The 17,405-nt window shown below is 42.6% G+C and overlaps 1 protein-coding gene across 1 annotated transcript in view; it reads right to left on the minus strand.

The window, feature by feature from the left end:
* Positions 1-400: 400 nt before the first annotated feature.
* HS3ST3A1 (heparan sulfate-glucosamine 3-sulfotransferase 3A1) overlaps positions 401-17,405 on the minus strand; it is a 92,845-nt gene continuing 75,840 nt past the window's right edge. The window contains exon 2 of the mRNA XM_044249137.1: positions 401-3,174. Coding sequence (XP_044105072.1) covers positions 2,553-3,174 — 622 coding nt within the window. The 3' untranslated portion in view covers positions 401-2,552. The remainder of the gene's footprint in view (positions 3,175-17,405) is intronic.

Below are 17,405 nucleotides of genomic sequence, written 5' to 3' on the forward strand. Positions count from 1 at the left end.
TACACCATAGATGGGGCTTCAAGGGCAAACTGTTCAGGATAAAACTCCAGACCTTAGTTGCTCTTCTAGAGAGAAAGAATGCTCTACCCCTACCAAGAACGTAGGTCAGTGGCGTGACCATGGAGCCGATGGCTCAGACATTCGAATCAAGATCTGTACCTTTTAATTGGTACAGCTACATGGACAAAAGAAATCTGAAGCCACACATAGCAGGAGTAAGTAGAATTCCTGTTCTGGAAGAATTCGAGTGAATGGACTCTAGGTCTCCAGATGTTCTGCTGTGATCTAGAACTTTTGACACTCGTACGAACTTTAAGTTACAAAGTTTTCCTAGAAGGCTCTAGAGTCATTCATTATTTAAAAAATAAGAATTAAAAAAAAATCTACATGCAAGAAGAGGTGCTTTGAACTCAATTCTGTTCTTTTATTATTTCTTCACACAGAAAGAGGAAGATTGCCCAATACAATTGTTAGATGCACTCCTTTCCTTGTGCAAGCCTTGTCTGCGTATTGCCAAGCAAATGCTTACAAAAGGATCAGAGGCACAAACAAAATGAGTTAAGAGAAAAAAATGGAAAAAGTTTAAGAGGCGTATCTTGTTTCTAGAAGTGATGATTTAAGTACAGTGAGAACAGGGTGTTGCATTAGAAAACTAAGGGCACCAGAAGGGAAGAAAATCTACTGGGCAAAGGAGACCTGGGAATTATTTTTCTCATAAATGGAATAATCACACAGAAATTCAAAGGTTTGGAGCAATGTTGGAATATCTAGACACTTAAGAAATTTTTCCCCTTTTTCCCTGCATTTTAATCCGTGTTAGCCCTTTCAGGAAGATTTATTTCACCTGATGCAGCTTTTAGGGTTGATGCACATTTGCACTCTGCGTGTTTTCCAGCAACTTTAGTTTCCTTGGACTGACAACGCTGGAGAAATAAAGAATAATTACTTAAGAATACCATAGTGTCTGCGCCTTTAAATTTTCAGCAGATATGGAAAACTTCCACGAGATAGGAGACATTTTCCTCTTGGGTTTAAACCTGTAATAAAATGTTGCTGACAGACTAATTATAAATGTTTTATATATTTTGTGCATATGTGCTTCTCTCTAAACCAATTTAATTCCCATTAATGCTAATCTTGTTAATGCCCACTCAGAGAGGAAAGGAATACTGTTAATAAACTATTGATTTATTCGAGCTATTTAAATGGGGAATGAGAGAACTAGAAGGGAAAAGAAAAACCTCCATTTTACTCACATCTGTATTTCTTAGAATATTTTCCAAATATTCATGAATATTCCGTTATTCTTGGTGTGAACAGGAAGTGGGGAAAAGTAAAGTGACAAAGTGACAGTCCTCCGCCCATGAAAAATAATAACATTTATTTATCTTTTTAGTATTAGCTCCAAGATGAGAAATGAGATATTACAAAGAGAAGCAGATTTTCTTTGTTAAAAAAAGAGGTTAAAAAAAAAAAAGGTAAAGGAAAATGAGATTCATTCAGTAAGCCCTTACTGAAGTGGGTTTTTCTTAAAAAAAAAAAAAAAAAAAAAGTCAAAACCGCAACTACGTTCTGTTCCTAATACTTTTTGTCCTGTTCCTAGTGTGATTGTCCATCTCGTTCTCCAAATAAGAATCCAGTAATTTCTCTGAGCCTCAATCAAGCCGAGAGTTCCAACCTCAGGGCATTTCAACTTGCCAAGACTGGCTCTTAAAAGATACTGTGCCCAGGTGTCCTTGAACCCTGGTGACTCCTCATGACAGAGCGTCATAGGGCTGGCCAGGAACTTTCGAAGGCAACAGGAAACCCTCTCTGTCCTGTCTCCAATCATCCCCAAACTAGTGAACCGTTTCTAAAAGTAGAGCTGTGTTACTTCTCATTCTCTCTGAAAAAAGGGGCATGGGAAAGGGAACAAGTGGATGATGGGTTTTTTTTTTTTGCCTAACCTCCCTGAGACTCAGTTTCCTTATCTGTAAAATGGGGATCATCATCTCTGCTACGTTCTTCTACCGCATCGCATAAAGATGGAAGAAGGTGTTTTATTTGAAAACACGGTGGTTAACTGTGAGATGGTGGGCAAACGTGCAGTATTATTAACTGGGAAATGGTTTTCGAGAAAAGGAAAAACGAAAAGGGAGGAAATATAAAGAGAGAGAGTTTTATCCGGGACCTGTGAAAAGAGACAGAAAGAGAGAAGCAGAGACAGAAACAGAGACAGATTTACCCTTAGGACTTCTTTGAAAGTTTTCACCGCGACCGACGCTCAGAGTCTAGAACTGTGCATATAAAACATAAAACAGAAATCAAAAATTGCAAGTATTTCGATATGTGAGGTTTTCCTTTTTTGTTTATCCAAATGTTCCGTGCCCGTGATCCACAAAGATGGGGGCAGAGGTGAGAACACTCTTAACATTCATTGGGGAAAAAAAACAAAAAACAAAAAAATACTGAAACAAACATTTTCAGCACAAATATTAAACTGCCTTTCCTCTACCGATTGGTAAAAAAATATATTATACTTTGATATTCTTTTTTCTTTTTAAATTAGACGGTTATCCATCCCAGCCGAAGTCCTGGCCGGTCATCTGGTAGAACTTCAGGTTGAACGGCCGGTAGAACTCACGCAGCCTGCGCACCACCTCGCGGTCGATCTCGGGGTGGGTCCTGCCCTTGGTCTTGCCCAGGCAGTGGGGCTTGCTGCTGCCCTCGGCCTTCTTGAGGCAGGGGAAGCCCTTGGTCTTGTTGAAGTAGAAGTGCTTGTCCGTGATGATCCTCTTGAGGCCCAGGAAGTCCTGCACGCGGCCCAGCTCGCCGGCCGGGTCGCTGATGAGCCGCTCGCCGCTCACGAAGAGCATCTGGCCGATGGGGAAGTGGCGCAGCCAGTGCTCCAGGTGCTTGGCGTAGATGCCGATCTGGATGGCGCTCCACGACGTGTCGATGAGGCCCGTCGTGCGGTTCTTGAACGTCAGGCTCTCGAAGGTGGGGATGTCGGGCCGCTTGGACAGCGTCTGCGTGTAGTCCGAGATGGCGCGCGTCACCGGGTCCCGCACCACCACGATGAGCTTGGTGTCCTTGGACATGGCCGAGATGCGCGCGGGCGCTTCGCGGGTGACGAAGTAACTGGGGGTCTTCTCCATGGTGATCTGGCCCTCCAGGGTCCTCGGCATCAGGTCCCTGGGGAAAAAGCAAAAGGGCCTGTTAGTGGCTGCAAAGGGAGCGCTTTCCCTCCTGTACAGAGAGAGTGCGCACTGCAGGGAGGGGAGTGTCCTCCAGACTCTGGAGCCTGCGGGGTGGCCTGAGCTGCGGTGCCCACCCTCCCACTTCCTAGATGGAGAAGTTGCACAGCCTTCTCAGGTTCCTCATGTATTCATTTATTTTTATTTTTATTTTTTTTAGGATTTTATTTATTTATTTATCTGAGAGAGAGAGAGAGCGCACCAGCCAGGAGGAGAGGGAGAAGCAAGTTCCCCCACTGAGTGGGGAGCCCAACATGGGGCTGGACCCCAGGATACTGGGGTGAAGACCTGAGCGCAAGGCAGACCCTCGGCCCACCCAGGCGCCCATTTCTTGGGTATTTAATGGGAAATAGTAATATCCATCTCACACGATTGTTGGGACGATTAAATACTTCAGAAGAGGGCCTGGCACAGAATTTAAGTGCTACGTAATTTTTAATTTTATTTTTATCCTTAACCCACACTGCTGTCAGAAAGTCACCTTCATCAAATTCTTTAGATAAATTAGACTATCCTAATAATAACACGATCACACTAATAGGAGATTGTATTAAAATACCCTGAGCCTATTCTACAGTTTTCTTTTTTTTTTAATATATTTTTTAAAGATTTTATTTATTTACTTGTTTGAGAGAGATCACAGGTAGGCAGAGAGGCAGGCAGAGAGGGAGGGGGAAGTTGGCTCCCCGCTGAGCAGAGAGCCTGACGTGGGGCTCAATCCCAGGACACTGAGAGCATGACCTGAGCCGAAGGCAGAGGCTTAACCCACTGAGCCACCCAGGCACCCCCTATTCTGTACTTTTCTTACAAACAAAGGAGTTCTATTTAACATAAAGCCACTGCCTGGTATGCAACACTACTTTTCTTTAGAATTTCTGAATTTTCCTGTTAACAAACCAGACTTATTAAATAATCCATCGTTTATCGAACTTGAAATGCCATCAGTGCGACAGTCTGCAGATCTTGGTTCCTCTCAACTGGGCCCAGTTGTTGTTATTATCATGTATCTTCCCCACGACAAAGTGAATTCTGGCTCTTTGCCGTTCCAAACATTCTTGATTCTTGTCTGCTTATTTTTCCTGATGAACGAACGTTAGGATCACTTTGCCCCGTGGAAAGAAAAATACGCCACTGGGGTCTTGACAGAGCAGACGTTCCCACCTAGGTCAAGCAAACAGTACCTACTGAGAACTGGTGGGTGTCAGAGCCAGTCAAAAAGGATGAGCCAGAGAGAAAAAACTTATTTACTCTTCCAATTTAAACATAGTACCATTACATCCACTATCCACTGTCTTTCTAATCCCAAGTTTCATAAGAAACAGCTCTGGCTCAAATCAGTATTAGAATAAATATAGCTGGGGACTTATTTCAATAACCACACTAAATTTGTCCTCTGATCCATTGGGAGAAGGATCAAACTTCTACATATTCTTATACAGTATTCACTTTTATTCCTGAAATACAAGCCATTTCCATTTGATTCTCATAGATTTTTCTTCTAATATCATTCTGGATTTGGTTCATCATTATTTTGTTCCAGATTTTTCATTCATATACACTCAAGGGATGTTCCTATAGTTTTTCTTGAGATCAATAGCTTAATCATTGGCTGGAATATGAATTATTCCACCAATAAAATGAGTTGAGAAATGTTTCACATTTTTCTTTATCCTAGAAGAGTGTAAATAGCAAAATATTTTTTTTTAAGATTTTAAAAATTTATTTCCTTGAGATAGAGAGAGAGAGAGAGATCATGGTGGGGCAGAGGGAAAGAGAGAGAAGTGGACTCCCAGCTGAGCACGGAGCCCAACCTGGGGTTCAGTCTCAAGACCCTGAGATCATGACCTGAGCTGAAATCAAGAGTCAGACCTTTAACTGACTGGGCCACCCAAGCACCTGGCAAAATAATCTATCTATTTTTCTTTCTTCCTTTCTTCCTTCCTTCCTTTCTTTCTTTCTTTCTTTCTCTCTCTCTCTCTCTTTCTTTCTTTCAGATTTAATTTATTCATTTGACAGACAGGAAATCACAAGTAGGCAGAGAGGCAGGTACAGAGAGAGAGAGGGAAGCAGTCTCCCTGCTGAGCAGAGAGCCTGACGTGGGGCTTGATCCCAGGACCCTGAGACCATGACCTGAGCTGAAGGCAGAGGCTTAACCCACTGAGCCACCAGGTGCCCCTAATTTTCTGTTGCTTAAATTTGGTGGGCATTACCTTCAAAGCCATCTTATACTGATGCTTTTGAGGGTAAGGATAGGAAAGAAAGGAGAATTTTCAAACCTATCTTTTCAGTTTCTTCCATGGTAATTGGTTTCTGGTAAATACTCTGCCTTGTCTTGTGTCAATTTTGGCAACTGATGTTTCTAAAAATCACCCAGTTGAGCAGTGAGTTACATCAGCAGTCTGGACTGTGATTTGATAGTCCCCAGGGTTTTCCTGTTTTTTTTTTTCCCTTTCTTTCTGCTTTCTAGATTGTTTCCTTTTTAATTTTTATTTATTTTTAAAAATTTTATTTATTTATTTGACAGAGAGAGATCACAAGGAGGCAGAGAGGCAGGCAGAGAGAGAGAGAGAGGAGGAAGCAGGCTCCCTGCTGAGCAGAGGGTCCGATGCGGGACTTGATCCCAGGACCCTGAGATCATGACCTGAGCCGGAGGCAGAGGCTTAACCCACTGAGCCACCCAGGCGCCCTGTTCTGTTATCTTTTTAAATTCACTTATTTGCATTTTACCTTCCTAATGCTCCCCTTTATTCTTCTTCTACCTAACTATCTGCAGTTCTCCTAATTTATTTAGCAGGATGCTTCATTATTTTCAATTCCTTTTTGCAAGTAATTCCTATGACCCTGCAATTGCACTCCTGGGTATTTACCCCAAAGATACAGATGTCGTGAAAAGAAGGGCCATCTGTACCCCAATGTTTATAGCAGCAATGGCCACGGTCGCCAAACTGTGGAAAGAACCCAGATGCCCTTCAATGGACGAATGGATAAGGAAGATGTGGTCCATATACACTATGGAATATTATGCCTCCATCAGAAAGTATGAATACCCAACTTTTGTAGCAACATGGACGGGACTGGAAGAGATTATGCTGAGTGAAATAAGTCAAGCAGAGAGAGTCAATTATCATATGGTTTCACTTATTTGTGGAGCATAACAAATAGCATGGAGGACAAGCGGTGTTAGAGAGGAGAAGGGAGTTGGGGTAAATTGGAAGGGGAGGTGAACCATGAGAGACTATGGACTCTGAAAAACAATCTGAGGGGTTTGAAGTGTTGGGGGGGTGGGAGGTTGGGGTACCAGGTGGTGGGTATTATAGAGGGCACGGATTGCATGGAGCACTGAGGGTGGTGAAAAAATAATGAATACTGTTTTTCTGAAAATAAATAAATTGAAAAAATTTAAAAAAAAAGCATTTTGAAGCTATTATTTACCTCTTTACTAAAAACTTGGTCAAACTTCATGTATTGACATGTACTGTTGTCATTTTCATAAATATTTACTTAGTTAATTGTGTTTTGCACTTTTTATCTCCTTTATAGCCCCAGTGTGATCTAGGATTGCTTTTGTTTTTACTTTTAATTCTAATGGTTGGAAAATAATGTACTTTGTGTTATGTGAATTTGCCTTTGTTGACTTCCTGTAATTTAGTCCCACTTACACTATTTGATAACTTTATATTAAGAAAAATTTCAGACACAATCCCAAGTAGAGAGAATTGTAATGTCAATCTTATGTACCTTACATTCAACTTCCAAAAACAACCAGTGGCCAATTTCATTTCATTCATAACCCTCTCCCTTTCTACTCCCTCCTCCACAAATGAGCTACTTTCAAGTCTGTCTTAGACATCACATCAACTAGTTCATAGACATTCTGGTCCCCCAACAGGTGTTAGGAGGATGCAGAGAAAGGGGAACCCTCTTGCACCATTGGTAGGAATGCAAACTGGTGCAGCCACTCTGGAAAAGAGAATGGCGGTTCCTCAAAAAGTTAAAAATAGAGCTACCCTAAAACCCAGCAACTGCACTACTAGGTATTTACCCCCAAGAATTCAAAAATGCTAATTTTCAAAGAGATACATGCATGCCCATGCTTACAGCCAAATGATGGAAGTAGCCCAATGTCCACTGATTGCTGAATGGCTAAAGATGTGATCTATACACACAGTGGAATATTACGCAGCCATCAAAAAGAATGGACTCTTGACATTTGCAGTGATGTGGATGGAACCAGAAAGGATTATGCTGAGGGAGATAAGCCAATCAGAGAAAGACAAATACTACATGATTTCACTCATATGCAGAATTTAAGAAACAAAACAAATGAGCAAAGGAAAAACAGAGTGAGACAAACTGAGAAACAGACTCTTAAATATAGAGAACAAACTGAAAGGGGAGGTGGGTGGGGGAGTGGTGGATGAAACAGGTGATGGGGATTAAGGAGCGCACTTGTGATGAGCAGAGGGTAACCTATGGAAGTGCTGTATCACTCTCGCGTACCCCTGAAAGGAATATTACACCATATGTTACCTAACTGGGATTTATGTAAGAACTTTTAAAAGACCCATTCTGCTTCCCATTGTCATTATTTTTGGCACAAATTCCTCAACATCTGTAGCAATAAGCCATTGACCCTTGGCTAGTTCAGTGATGCTGGGATTCTCAGATTTTTGTTGTCTTTGGTATTTTAGTCCGGTTATGTTTGCTTTTATCCTTAGGGAAGGACATGATAATTAGATATCTGATTTCTCTTGCTCTTTGTTGTTCTTTCCAGAAACCTGCAATTCTTTTTGCAAAAGAACCTTTCATGTCACCCATCCCCCACTCCCTAAATATACCTTTGGGTCTGGGGAAGATCAAGCAGCAACCAAAATTCAGTGTTGCTGCAAAGCAGACCCAGGTAGCGGTCAGTGCCCACGCTCACACTGGTGTCACTGCACGACCTGAATTCATGGCCTCATCACCGTGCCTCTCCCCACAGAGAACTGAGAAACTGGCGAGGCCAACCCACTGTGGAAGCTTAGCTTACACCTTTATGAGATGAGCTAGGAGATCCATCCAGACATTGTTGGAATAATTCGGTGAAGGAAATTTGATCAACTCTGTGAAAAAAGTCTGGGTTAGCAAAAGCAAACACTAAGCACCAGCAAAAGTGATAAGAAAGAATATTTGGTGATTAAAAAGAAAAAAAAAAAAGTCCGCATTCTTGCTTCTTTTCCTGTGATCTCTGACTTTTAACTAGTCAACCTCTTTTTTTTTTGGCCCATAAGATGGAGAGAAAATACTTCGCTCAGAAGCTACTGGTTGGGGATCTCAATCTTCCTCTCTCCTGTCTCAGAGGAACATAGAGATCTCCAGCAGCCCTTTTCAGCCCAGATTCTGGCTGGAGATTGTGCTGCATGAGAGGAAATCCCACTAACATCTCTGAAAAAAGAAACCATGTTTTCCATCCTTTCAACAGAGGCGTGGAAAGAGCAATCCAAAATAGGCATTTGAAGAGGAAACATAAAATAGGATTTCAGAAGAAAAACACATTAAAGACTGTCATCTCTGGGATGCGGAAAATGGACTGGTTTGCAATGGGGTGGTGGGGGGAGAGGGCGACAGTGGGGAGTCCTAGCAAACCGGAAGCTGCCTGCAAGCCGGTTTTTTCAAAAAGGAAGAAGTGATAGCCTAAATAAATCCTTAACGTAGCTTATATTGTAGAAGGCCTCACAATAGGATTCTTTAAATTGTCATCTCCTTTTTCATTTCTTTATTCATTTTCTTACCACAATTTGAATTTCCATGTTTAGAGTAGAGCTCATCTATCACAGAAACCGAAACACGTGTGTCATTTGGAATACCGTTTTTCAAAGTGTTGAGAACTTGCAAATCGTCCTTCCTTACCTGAGTGAGACACACACTGTGACTCTACTCTGTGCCAGGACTTGGGCCCGAATGGGCAGAGAAAAAGCCATCCCAGTATCGTGAAAGATTGGAAAAAATACCAGACAGGCTAATAAGGGAGAAGAAAGGTGTGTATAGTAAGATACATCAAGTTTCCCTAAAGATGGGACAAGTTGGGGTAGGGAGTGAGAAATCCGACTGGACGATGGGAGGGGTGGCTCCTAGGAGGCCCTAATTTCCTGGCTAACCAGGTGATGCTAACGTAACTTCACTTCTAAATAGTAATGCAGATCTGGAGATGTTAAGAGTAGGTATGGGGATGTGGAAATGGATAGAAATCAGAATGATAAGGAAAAATCAGGAAAACTTATTTGTTTTTTGCTCTGAAGGAAGGCAAGGGTTCGAAGGGATCTCACAAGCAAATTAAGGATTATTACAGAGTGGGTTGCACACATGTGCTCTTTCTCCCCAAAGAACACAACAGCCCCAAAATAGAAGCAACCCAACAGTTCATAAGCGGACGAACAGAGAAACAAAATATGCTCCATATCACACAATGGAATAGTATTTGGTCGTTAAAAAGGAAGGGAATTCTGACACCGACTCCAACACGGAGGAACCCTGAGGACATTCTGCTCTGAGAAACTAGCCTGTCACAGAAGGACAAACATTATGTGACTTCACATATATGAGGCCCCTAGAATCGTCACGTTCATAAAGACAGAAAGTAGAATGGCGGTTACCAGGGGCTGAGAGATGAGGAGGAAGTTGTTTAATGGCTTGGACTTTTAGTTTTGCAAGAGGTAGAGTTCTGGAAAATGATTGCTCCACAGTGTGAATGCCCTCCACACTACTGAATGGTACACTTAAAAATGGTAAACATTACGTGACGTCTATTTTTATTGTATTATCGATTAAAAAAAAAAAACTCACCAAGAAGACAAGGTCTTCAATTGCTTCAGTAGAATTTAATTAGAAAAGAGCCTTTTTGGTTTTGCAGATAATTAAACATTTAGCACAAGGTGCCGAAAGAGGCTACAGTTTTGCTTTCCTCTTGCTGGACCAAAGGGGAATATAATAATTTATGCGCTATTTGGAACTGTCTGATTAGGAAATAATGTTCTTTAGCCTGCGTCTGCTCACCACTGGGTGGGTGACCACGAGCTAGTCATCCAACCTCTCCAATCTCAGCTCACCTTACCCGAAAAATCAAGCCAAGGGGCTGGGCAATGTGGACCATAAGCAGAGTTGACATGACCATTAGGGTAAGGAGCATACCAAGAACTGTTCTTTAAGAAGGTGATGCCCGGTGTTTAGAATTTTCAGCTGCCAGGAGAACCCCATCTAGTCCAGATCACAAGAGTCCAGAGAAGGTCAGAAGCCCTCTGAAATGTTCCTGCGACAGCCACACACCTGTCCATTAGAGACCCCATATGTATGACATTCCAGCAGTGACAGTGCCTGGTTCAAAGGCCACAAACTGGCAAAATCAAGTTATTTGCCTATTACGATGGGAGAGAGGGGAGCTCAGTTTTTAAGGGGAATCAATTTCTTCCCATGCCATGTGGCACAGTTATTTCTGGAAGGGAACTGCTTGGTAACACTTCCATGTGACTCGGGATATTGTGCCTCCTGGATGTCCTGGGGGTTTCATTTTGGATCCAACCAATCACATTGGGTTGAATCATTGTGGGCCTACAGTTATTTGAACAGTTTTCTAGTGGTCTCTGGTATAGGAAACAGCCACGTACGAACCATGAGACACCTGCCAAATAATTTATTTTTACTTAAGCCCTATGCCGACTGAGTACTTCATGGTAAGAGTACTAAGGTGACCCAGAAGGCCTTCCACCTGCCACACTGTGGACAGGACAGATCTGCCTCCATGACAGCACCCCACTGATAGTCCCAGAGGCAAGGTCACCACCATCTGCATCACCCTCATCTGCATGGTCAGTGGCACCACCAAGAGGCAGCCCTTGAAGGCAATGAACAACACACATTCATTGCACATACCACACACTCAAGAAAGGGTAAGAAAGAGCCTACCTCATGTGCTTCACCCTACTCCTTTGTTCCAAATTCCCTCTGTCCTCATACTGTCCTCCGGCGCCTGCACCCTTCCACCAGAACTGCTATTAGCCCTCTCTGCAGGTACTTCTTCCTTAAAAAATTACCCTCCCTCATTGCATTATCCACATGGAAAAAAAAATCTTGGTATCTCGCCATATGGAAAAATCAACTCCAGATGGCTGGTACATATAAATACGAATGATAAAATAATAAAACATTTGGAAGGAGACCTAGGAGAGCATCTTAAGTTTCTTAAAGGAAGAACCACAAAGAAAAGAATGATGAATTGGACTATATTAAAAATAAGAATGTCCACCAAATGATACCAATAAGAGAGTAAAAAGGCAAGCATGAGAATGATAGAAAATATTTAAAATACATATACTTGACTAGAGATTTACATCCATCATATGTAAAGAATTCCTACAAATCACTGAGTTAAAAAACTAGACATCAGGAAAGAGAAATGGGCGAATGTTTTGAATAGGCACTGCACACGAAAAGCAGTATTAAAGAGTCCATCAACATATGAAAACATACTGCACTTCATTAGTCCTCAAGGGACTACAAATTTAAACACAATAACCTACACCAACCTGAATGGCTTAAAATAAAAACCACAGTGAATTCCAAATGTGGTGAAGATGTGGAACAAATGACTCTTTGTTAGTCTGAGTATAAATTGGCATAATGACTTTCGGAAAACTATTGGGAATGATCTACCAAAGCTGCATATATATATATATATATATATATATATATATATACACACACACACACACACACACACACACACACACACACATACATATACATAAGTCCCAGCTATTTTGCTCCCAGGAAATATAGACAGACATCATACATATGCCCATCAAAAGTCATAGTCATGAATGCTCATAGTTAATCATCACAGCCCCAAAGGCCCTAAAGACCCATCAAAAACAGAAGGATATATGTATATATTTATGTATGTATATGTAGATATGTGTCTATATATATATATGTGTGTGTGCATATCTTTTTTGATGACATAAACAATGTATTACATACATATATGTATATATAAATAAGATATATATGAAATACAGAATTGGCATGAATGACTCAACATTTGTCAATGAATCCCGTAAACACAATGTTGACACACATAGCCAGTCACAAAAATGTATGTACTGTATGATTTCTCTTATATAATTTCAAAAGCAGCCAAACCCCACCTACAGTGTTAGATATCAGGGACAGTGCCTGCTCTTAGGGAAATGAGTGACTGGAAGTGGGCACAAGGTGCTTCTGGAGAGGTGGGCATGTCCCACTCCATAACATGGGATTTGTGTTCTTTTCTAAATTTGGTTATACCAAAAAAAAGTTGTTTTGAAGTAAGAAGGAAGCTCCCCTTCCTCTAAAAAAAGGGGGAGAGGGAAAATGTTTCTCTTTAAGGAGAGTTGAGACTAATTTTTAAATTGTTTTTTCATTTTTAAAAAGATTTTATTTATTTATTTAGCAAAGAGCGAGCAAGCACAAGGAGGGGGAACAGCGAAGGGAGAGGGAGCAAGGACCCTGCTGAGGGAGGACCCTGACGTGGGGCTTGACTAAAGGACGCCAGCATCATGATCTGGGCCAAAGCTGCTTAACCCACTGAGCCACCCAGGTGCCAAGAGGCTAATTTTTTTTTTTTAAAGATTTTATTTATTTATTTGACAGAGAGAGAGAGAGATCACAAGTAGGCAGAGAGGCGGGCAGAGAGAGAGGGGGAAGCAGGCTCCCCACTGAGCAGAGAGCCCGATGCAGAGCTCAATCCCAGGACCCTGAGATCATGACCAGACCTGAAGGCAGAGGCTTAACCCACTGAGCCACCCAGGTGCCAAGAGGCTAATTTTTTTTTTTTAAAGATTTTATTTATTTATTTGACAGAGAGAGAGAGAGAGAGAGAGATCACAAGTAGGCAGAGAGGCGGGCAGAGAGAGAGGAGGGAAGCAGGCCCCCCGCTGAGCAGAGAGCCCGATGCAGAGCTCAATCCCAGGACCCTGAGATCATGACCAGACCTGAAGGCAGAGGCTTAACCCACTGAGCCACCCAGGTGCTCTTTTTTTTTTTTTTTTTTTAAGTTAAGATTTCTGCCTAAGGATTCTCATGAGGGCAAAACATTATTGATTTTATTATAAAACACAATACCGAGGGATTACCTATGTCTCCATAAAGACAACATCATTTTATAGGAAACTCAAAACTGGGAATAGGAATGTGGACCCATCTTGATTCTGCTGTTCCTAAACTGTGTGATCTTGAGCAAATCACTTTCTTTCTCTGGGCCTTGGCTGCTTCATAAGCAAAACAGTAAGACTATTGTCCTCTGGGTCTCTAGGGCCTTCCCACCTCCAAGACTCTATGTATGGCTCAGAAGTTAAATTCATTGTAAATTTGTCAGGCTTACGACTCTGCACAGCCTCACAACTGCTCTGTTCTGAAGTGTGACCCCACCAACCACATCCAAAGATTTGTATAAATGAGGGGCGCCTGGGTGGCTCTGTCAGTTAAGCCTCTGCCCTCAGCTCAGGTCATGATCTAGGGGTAATGGATCGGGCCCCGCATGGGACTCCCTGCTCAGCTGAGGGTCAGTTTCCCCCTCTGTGATCTCTCTTGTTCTCTCTCAAATAAATAAATAAAAATTTAAAAAAAAATTTGTATAAATCATTAGGATAGATCCGCATCAACAGAATTCATTCAAAATCAATGAGATCTGAAAGAATGGGGTAGTCCCAATGAAGATTCCCTTGTTGTTTCCTTGGTGCTTGGAGGCAGAAGAAAGACCAGGAAGTCCAGGAGATGAGTGGTCTCAAAGCAGGGGCAACCAAGAATTCAAATGGAGGTGTCTGAAGACAAAAGCCAATGGACACTCACCAAGCATTTACCACAGACCCAGATCCAATAAAGATTTCTCGCGAATTAAAGACAGGGAAAAGCTGGAATTACTAACGTAATTGCACAGTTGCAGAGATAGGTTCAGAGAGGTCATGTGACTTGTCGGAAGACACACAGCAATGAGGGAAAGAGACGAATGAAAGTCTACGTTTGTTCAGCTCTCATGTGCTTTGAACTTCCCCAGACACCCAGCAGCACGAGCAGGACCCCTGCGGTGGGGTTATTGGCTATCTTCGATATTCTGTCAAAACATGTGAGCATTCAATGCACTCACTTCTCTATGCATCGCGGAGCGCAAATCATTCTGCTTGGAATCGTGCAAACAGGCAAGAGACGGAACATGTTTGTCAAAGGCTTTCTTCCGTCAGGGAAGGTCAGGCTGCAAGGAAAAGTCCCCGGAGTTGTAACACAAAGGTAATTTACCTTGAGGAGTCAATAAATCTGGCTCTCGCAAGCACACATTTGCTTTGTCCATACAATCCAACAGAAACAACATGTCTGTTTCTGGAAGCCTCTGGCAGCAGGAAATTCTAGGAAAAACATGCTTTTTTGCATGGTCCTGGAGCGAAGGTGGCTCCCAGGGGTCCCTGACGGCATGAGCCTGGAGCAGGGGAAGTTTCCAGCAAACTCCCAGAGCTGTCAGCCCGCCATCCCTCCGGCCAAGGTCCAACCGCATCAGTATTTCTTTTCCTGCTGTTGTGATGTGGGACCCCACTCCAAACGTGACTTGCAAGGATGGAAAGAAAACTCCCTTGAGTTGACTTCTGTTGGGGAGGAAGGCTTATGTTTCTGAACCAGCCCCCCTGCTGACCCCGTCTGGATGTACGATTCTAATACATCGTCAAGGTACGTCAACATCACATGTAAAGGCTGGTACGTGTCCCACGGCTGTTGATGGGCGACTCCCAGTAAAACTGTGAACGATCAAGTAAAGAAAGAGAAATCTTTCTAACTCTCCCCAGGCTCTATGACAAAAGAAGAAATCTTCTTTGAAAAACAACCAACCAACCAACCAACCAAACAAAGCCCCATTATGTTCCTTGGTGCTCCAGGGGAGGAGAGAGAAGTCTAGCATTCTCGGTTGATCATTTTTTTTGGGGGGGGGTGAGCATCATAATAGGGCAGAAAATACATCTGTATCTGGGTCAGAGAGAAGAAGAACCCTGACAGGGAAGGAACAAGAGTTACCTTACATCATTGATTCAAGCACAAATCCTTTATGTCTCTGCAGGCCTTAGTTTCCCCAAGCCAGGCCACGAATTATCTCATCCATGGACTCTGAGCAAATACAGAAATAGACCAGTGTTTCCCAAGGCTCCATGCTTCACCCTGATTTTCTCCTTCCAGGTTTACTGCATTGGGGGAATTTGTGCATTCGTAAGATTTAAAATATAGTTTTTAACTCTATATCCATGGATCCCAAATTCTGTTTTAAAAAGGGGTCTGGGGGCGCCTGGGTGGCTCAGTGGGTTAAGCTGCTGCCTTCGGCTCGGGTCATGATCTCGGGGTCCTGGGATCGAGTCCCACATCGGGTTCTCTGCTCAGCAGGGGGCCTGCTTCCTTTCCTCTCTATCTGCCTGCTTCTCTGTCTACTTGTGATCTCTGTCTGTCAAATAAATAAATAAAATCTTTAAAAAAAATAAAAAATAAATAAAAAGGGGTCTGGTTCTTGGGAACTGATGTGCTTCTCCCAATGTCCTATCAAGATGCCAAAAAATATCCAGGGGGAAAAAACAAAAACAAAAACAAAACCTAACAACAATAAAAACTGAAATTCATATACAGCTTTCTCTTTTTCTAAGGAATCATTTAGAGAAAGACAGGAACCTGTCATGCCTCTCCACAGTGGGTCTGTCTCTGAACTTTAGACATTCTTTTCTTTTTTAAATATATTTTTTAAAGATTTATTTATTTATTCCGGTGGGGGGGGCAGAGGAAAGGGGCAAGAAAGAATTACAAGCAGAACTCCCACCAAGCATGGAACCCGCCCCCCCCCCCGCCCACATACACACAGACAAGGGGCTCAATCCTACTACCCATGAAATCATGACCTGAGTCACAATCATCAGTCAGACACTCAACCGACTAAGCCACCAAGGACCCTGAACCTTGGACACTCCTGAGGCACCAAACTAAAAAGTGACAACTATCACAAAAAGCCCTCCTAGAGATCCAGGCTTTGAAAACTATTTGCAAAATTCTGGGTGTTTGAGAATAAAGAAAGCATTTCATAGGCATTCATATAGAAAGGCAAACTCAGTAACACCAGAACTAGCTACTTGAAAAACAAAGGTCAAGGCGGGGGGTGGGGGGGTGTTGAAATTACACTTCTGTAGGAAGCACGGAAAGGTTGTTAAAGATTAAAAAGAGAACTCCTTTCCTGAGCTAAGCTGTGTTTCATTTAAAGTCGTATCAATATAACATTTTCAGATATGTAATGATTCAGAAACCTTAGCATCGATGTGACCTTGGGGGAAAAAACCCCTGAAGTTTCACTTCGGTTGAACAACAGAGCCAAATTAAAAGCTCAAGAATAAAGAAGTCTGGGGCACCTGGGTGGCTCAGTGGGTTAAGCCTCTGCCTTCAGGTCTGGTCATGATCTCAGGGTCCTGGGATTGAGCTCTGCATCGAGCTCTCTGCTCGGCAGGGAGCCTGCTTCCCCCTCTCTCTCTGCCTGCCTCTCTGCCTACTTGTGATCTCTGTCTGTCAAATAAATAAATAAAACCTTAAAAAAAGAAAAGAATAAAGAAGTCCATGTATAAGAAACCGAGGGGACATCTACCATCAGTTAGAATAAAAATGTCTCAAAGAATGATTTGGCAGCTAGTTATAAAAAAACGACTACAAAGAGCAGAGATGAAGTGTAATTAAATTAGTTGGGATCGGAAGTCTAATAAATATTTACAAACCCTTAGAAGAGTGTGTGAGAGAGAGAAAGAAAGAAAAGAGAGAGAGGGAGAGGGAAAGAGAGGTGTGGGGTGGGTCGGGGAAGAGACATTACAGAGAAGACGAAGGTAGGATTAAAAGGAGAAGAATGTTCTGGAAAAAGAAAAGTGGGAGGACCGCTCTGCTCGGCAGCAGAACCCCTGGACGTGAGAATGGGAGGAGTCTCAGAAATCCCCTCATCCAGCCCCCTTCATTTCAGATGCAAAAGGTCCAAGAAGTCAGGCCGCCCAGGGGACACAAGCTTAGCTTAGATGCTGGCCCACTGGCTACCCTCCGCTGTCGCTGGTTCTCTCCCTTTCGGTGACAGAGCTTTCTTCGCTGTTTCGAGAAACGAGATGCACC

The sequence above is a fragment of the Neovison vison genome, chromosome 5, assembly GCF_020171115.1.
Source record: "Neovison vison isolate M4711 chromosome 5, ASM_NN_V1, whole genome shotgun sequence".
In the NCBI taxonomy this organism is placed as follows: domain Eukaryota; kingdom Metazoa; phylum Chordata; class Mammalia; order Carnivora; family Mustelidae; genus Neogale; species Neogale vison.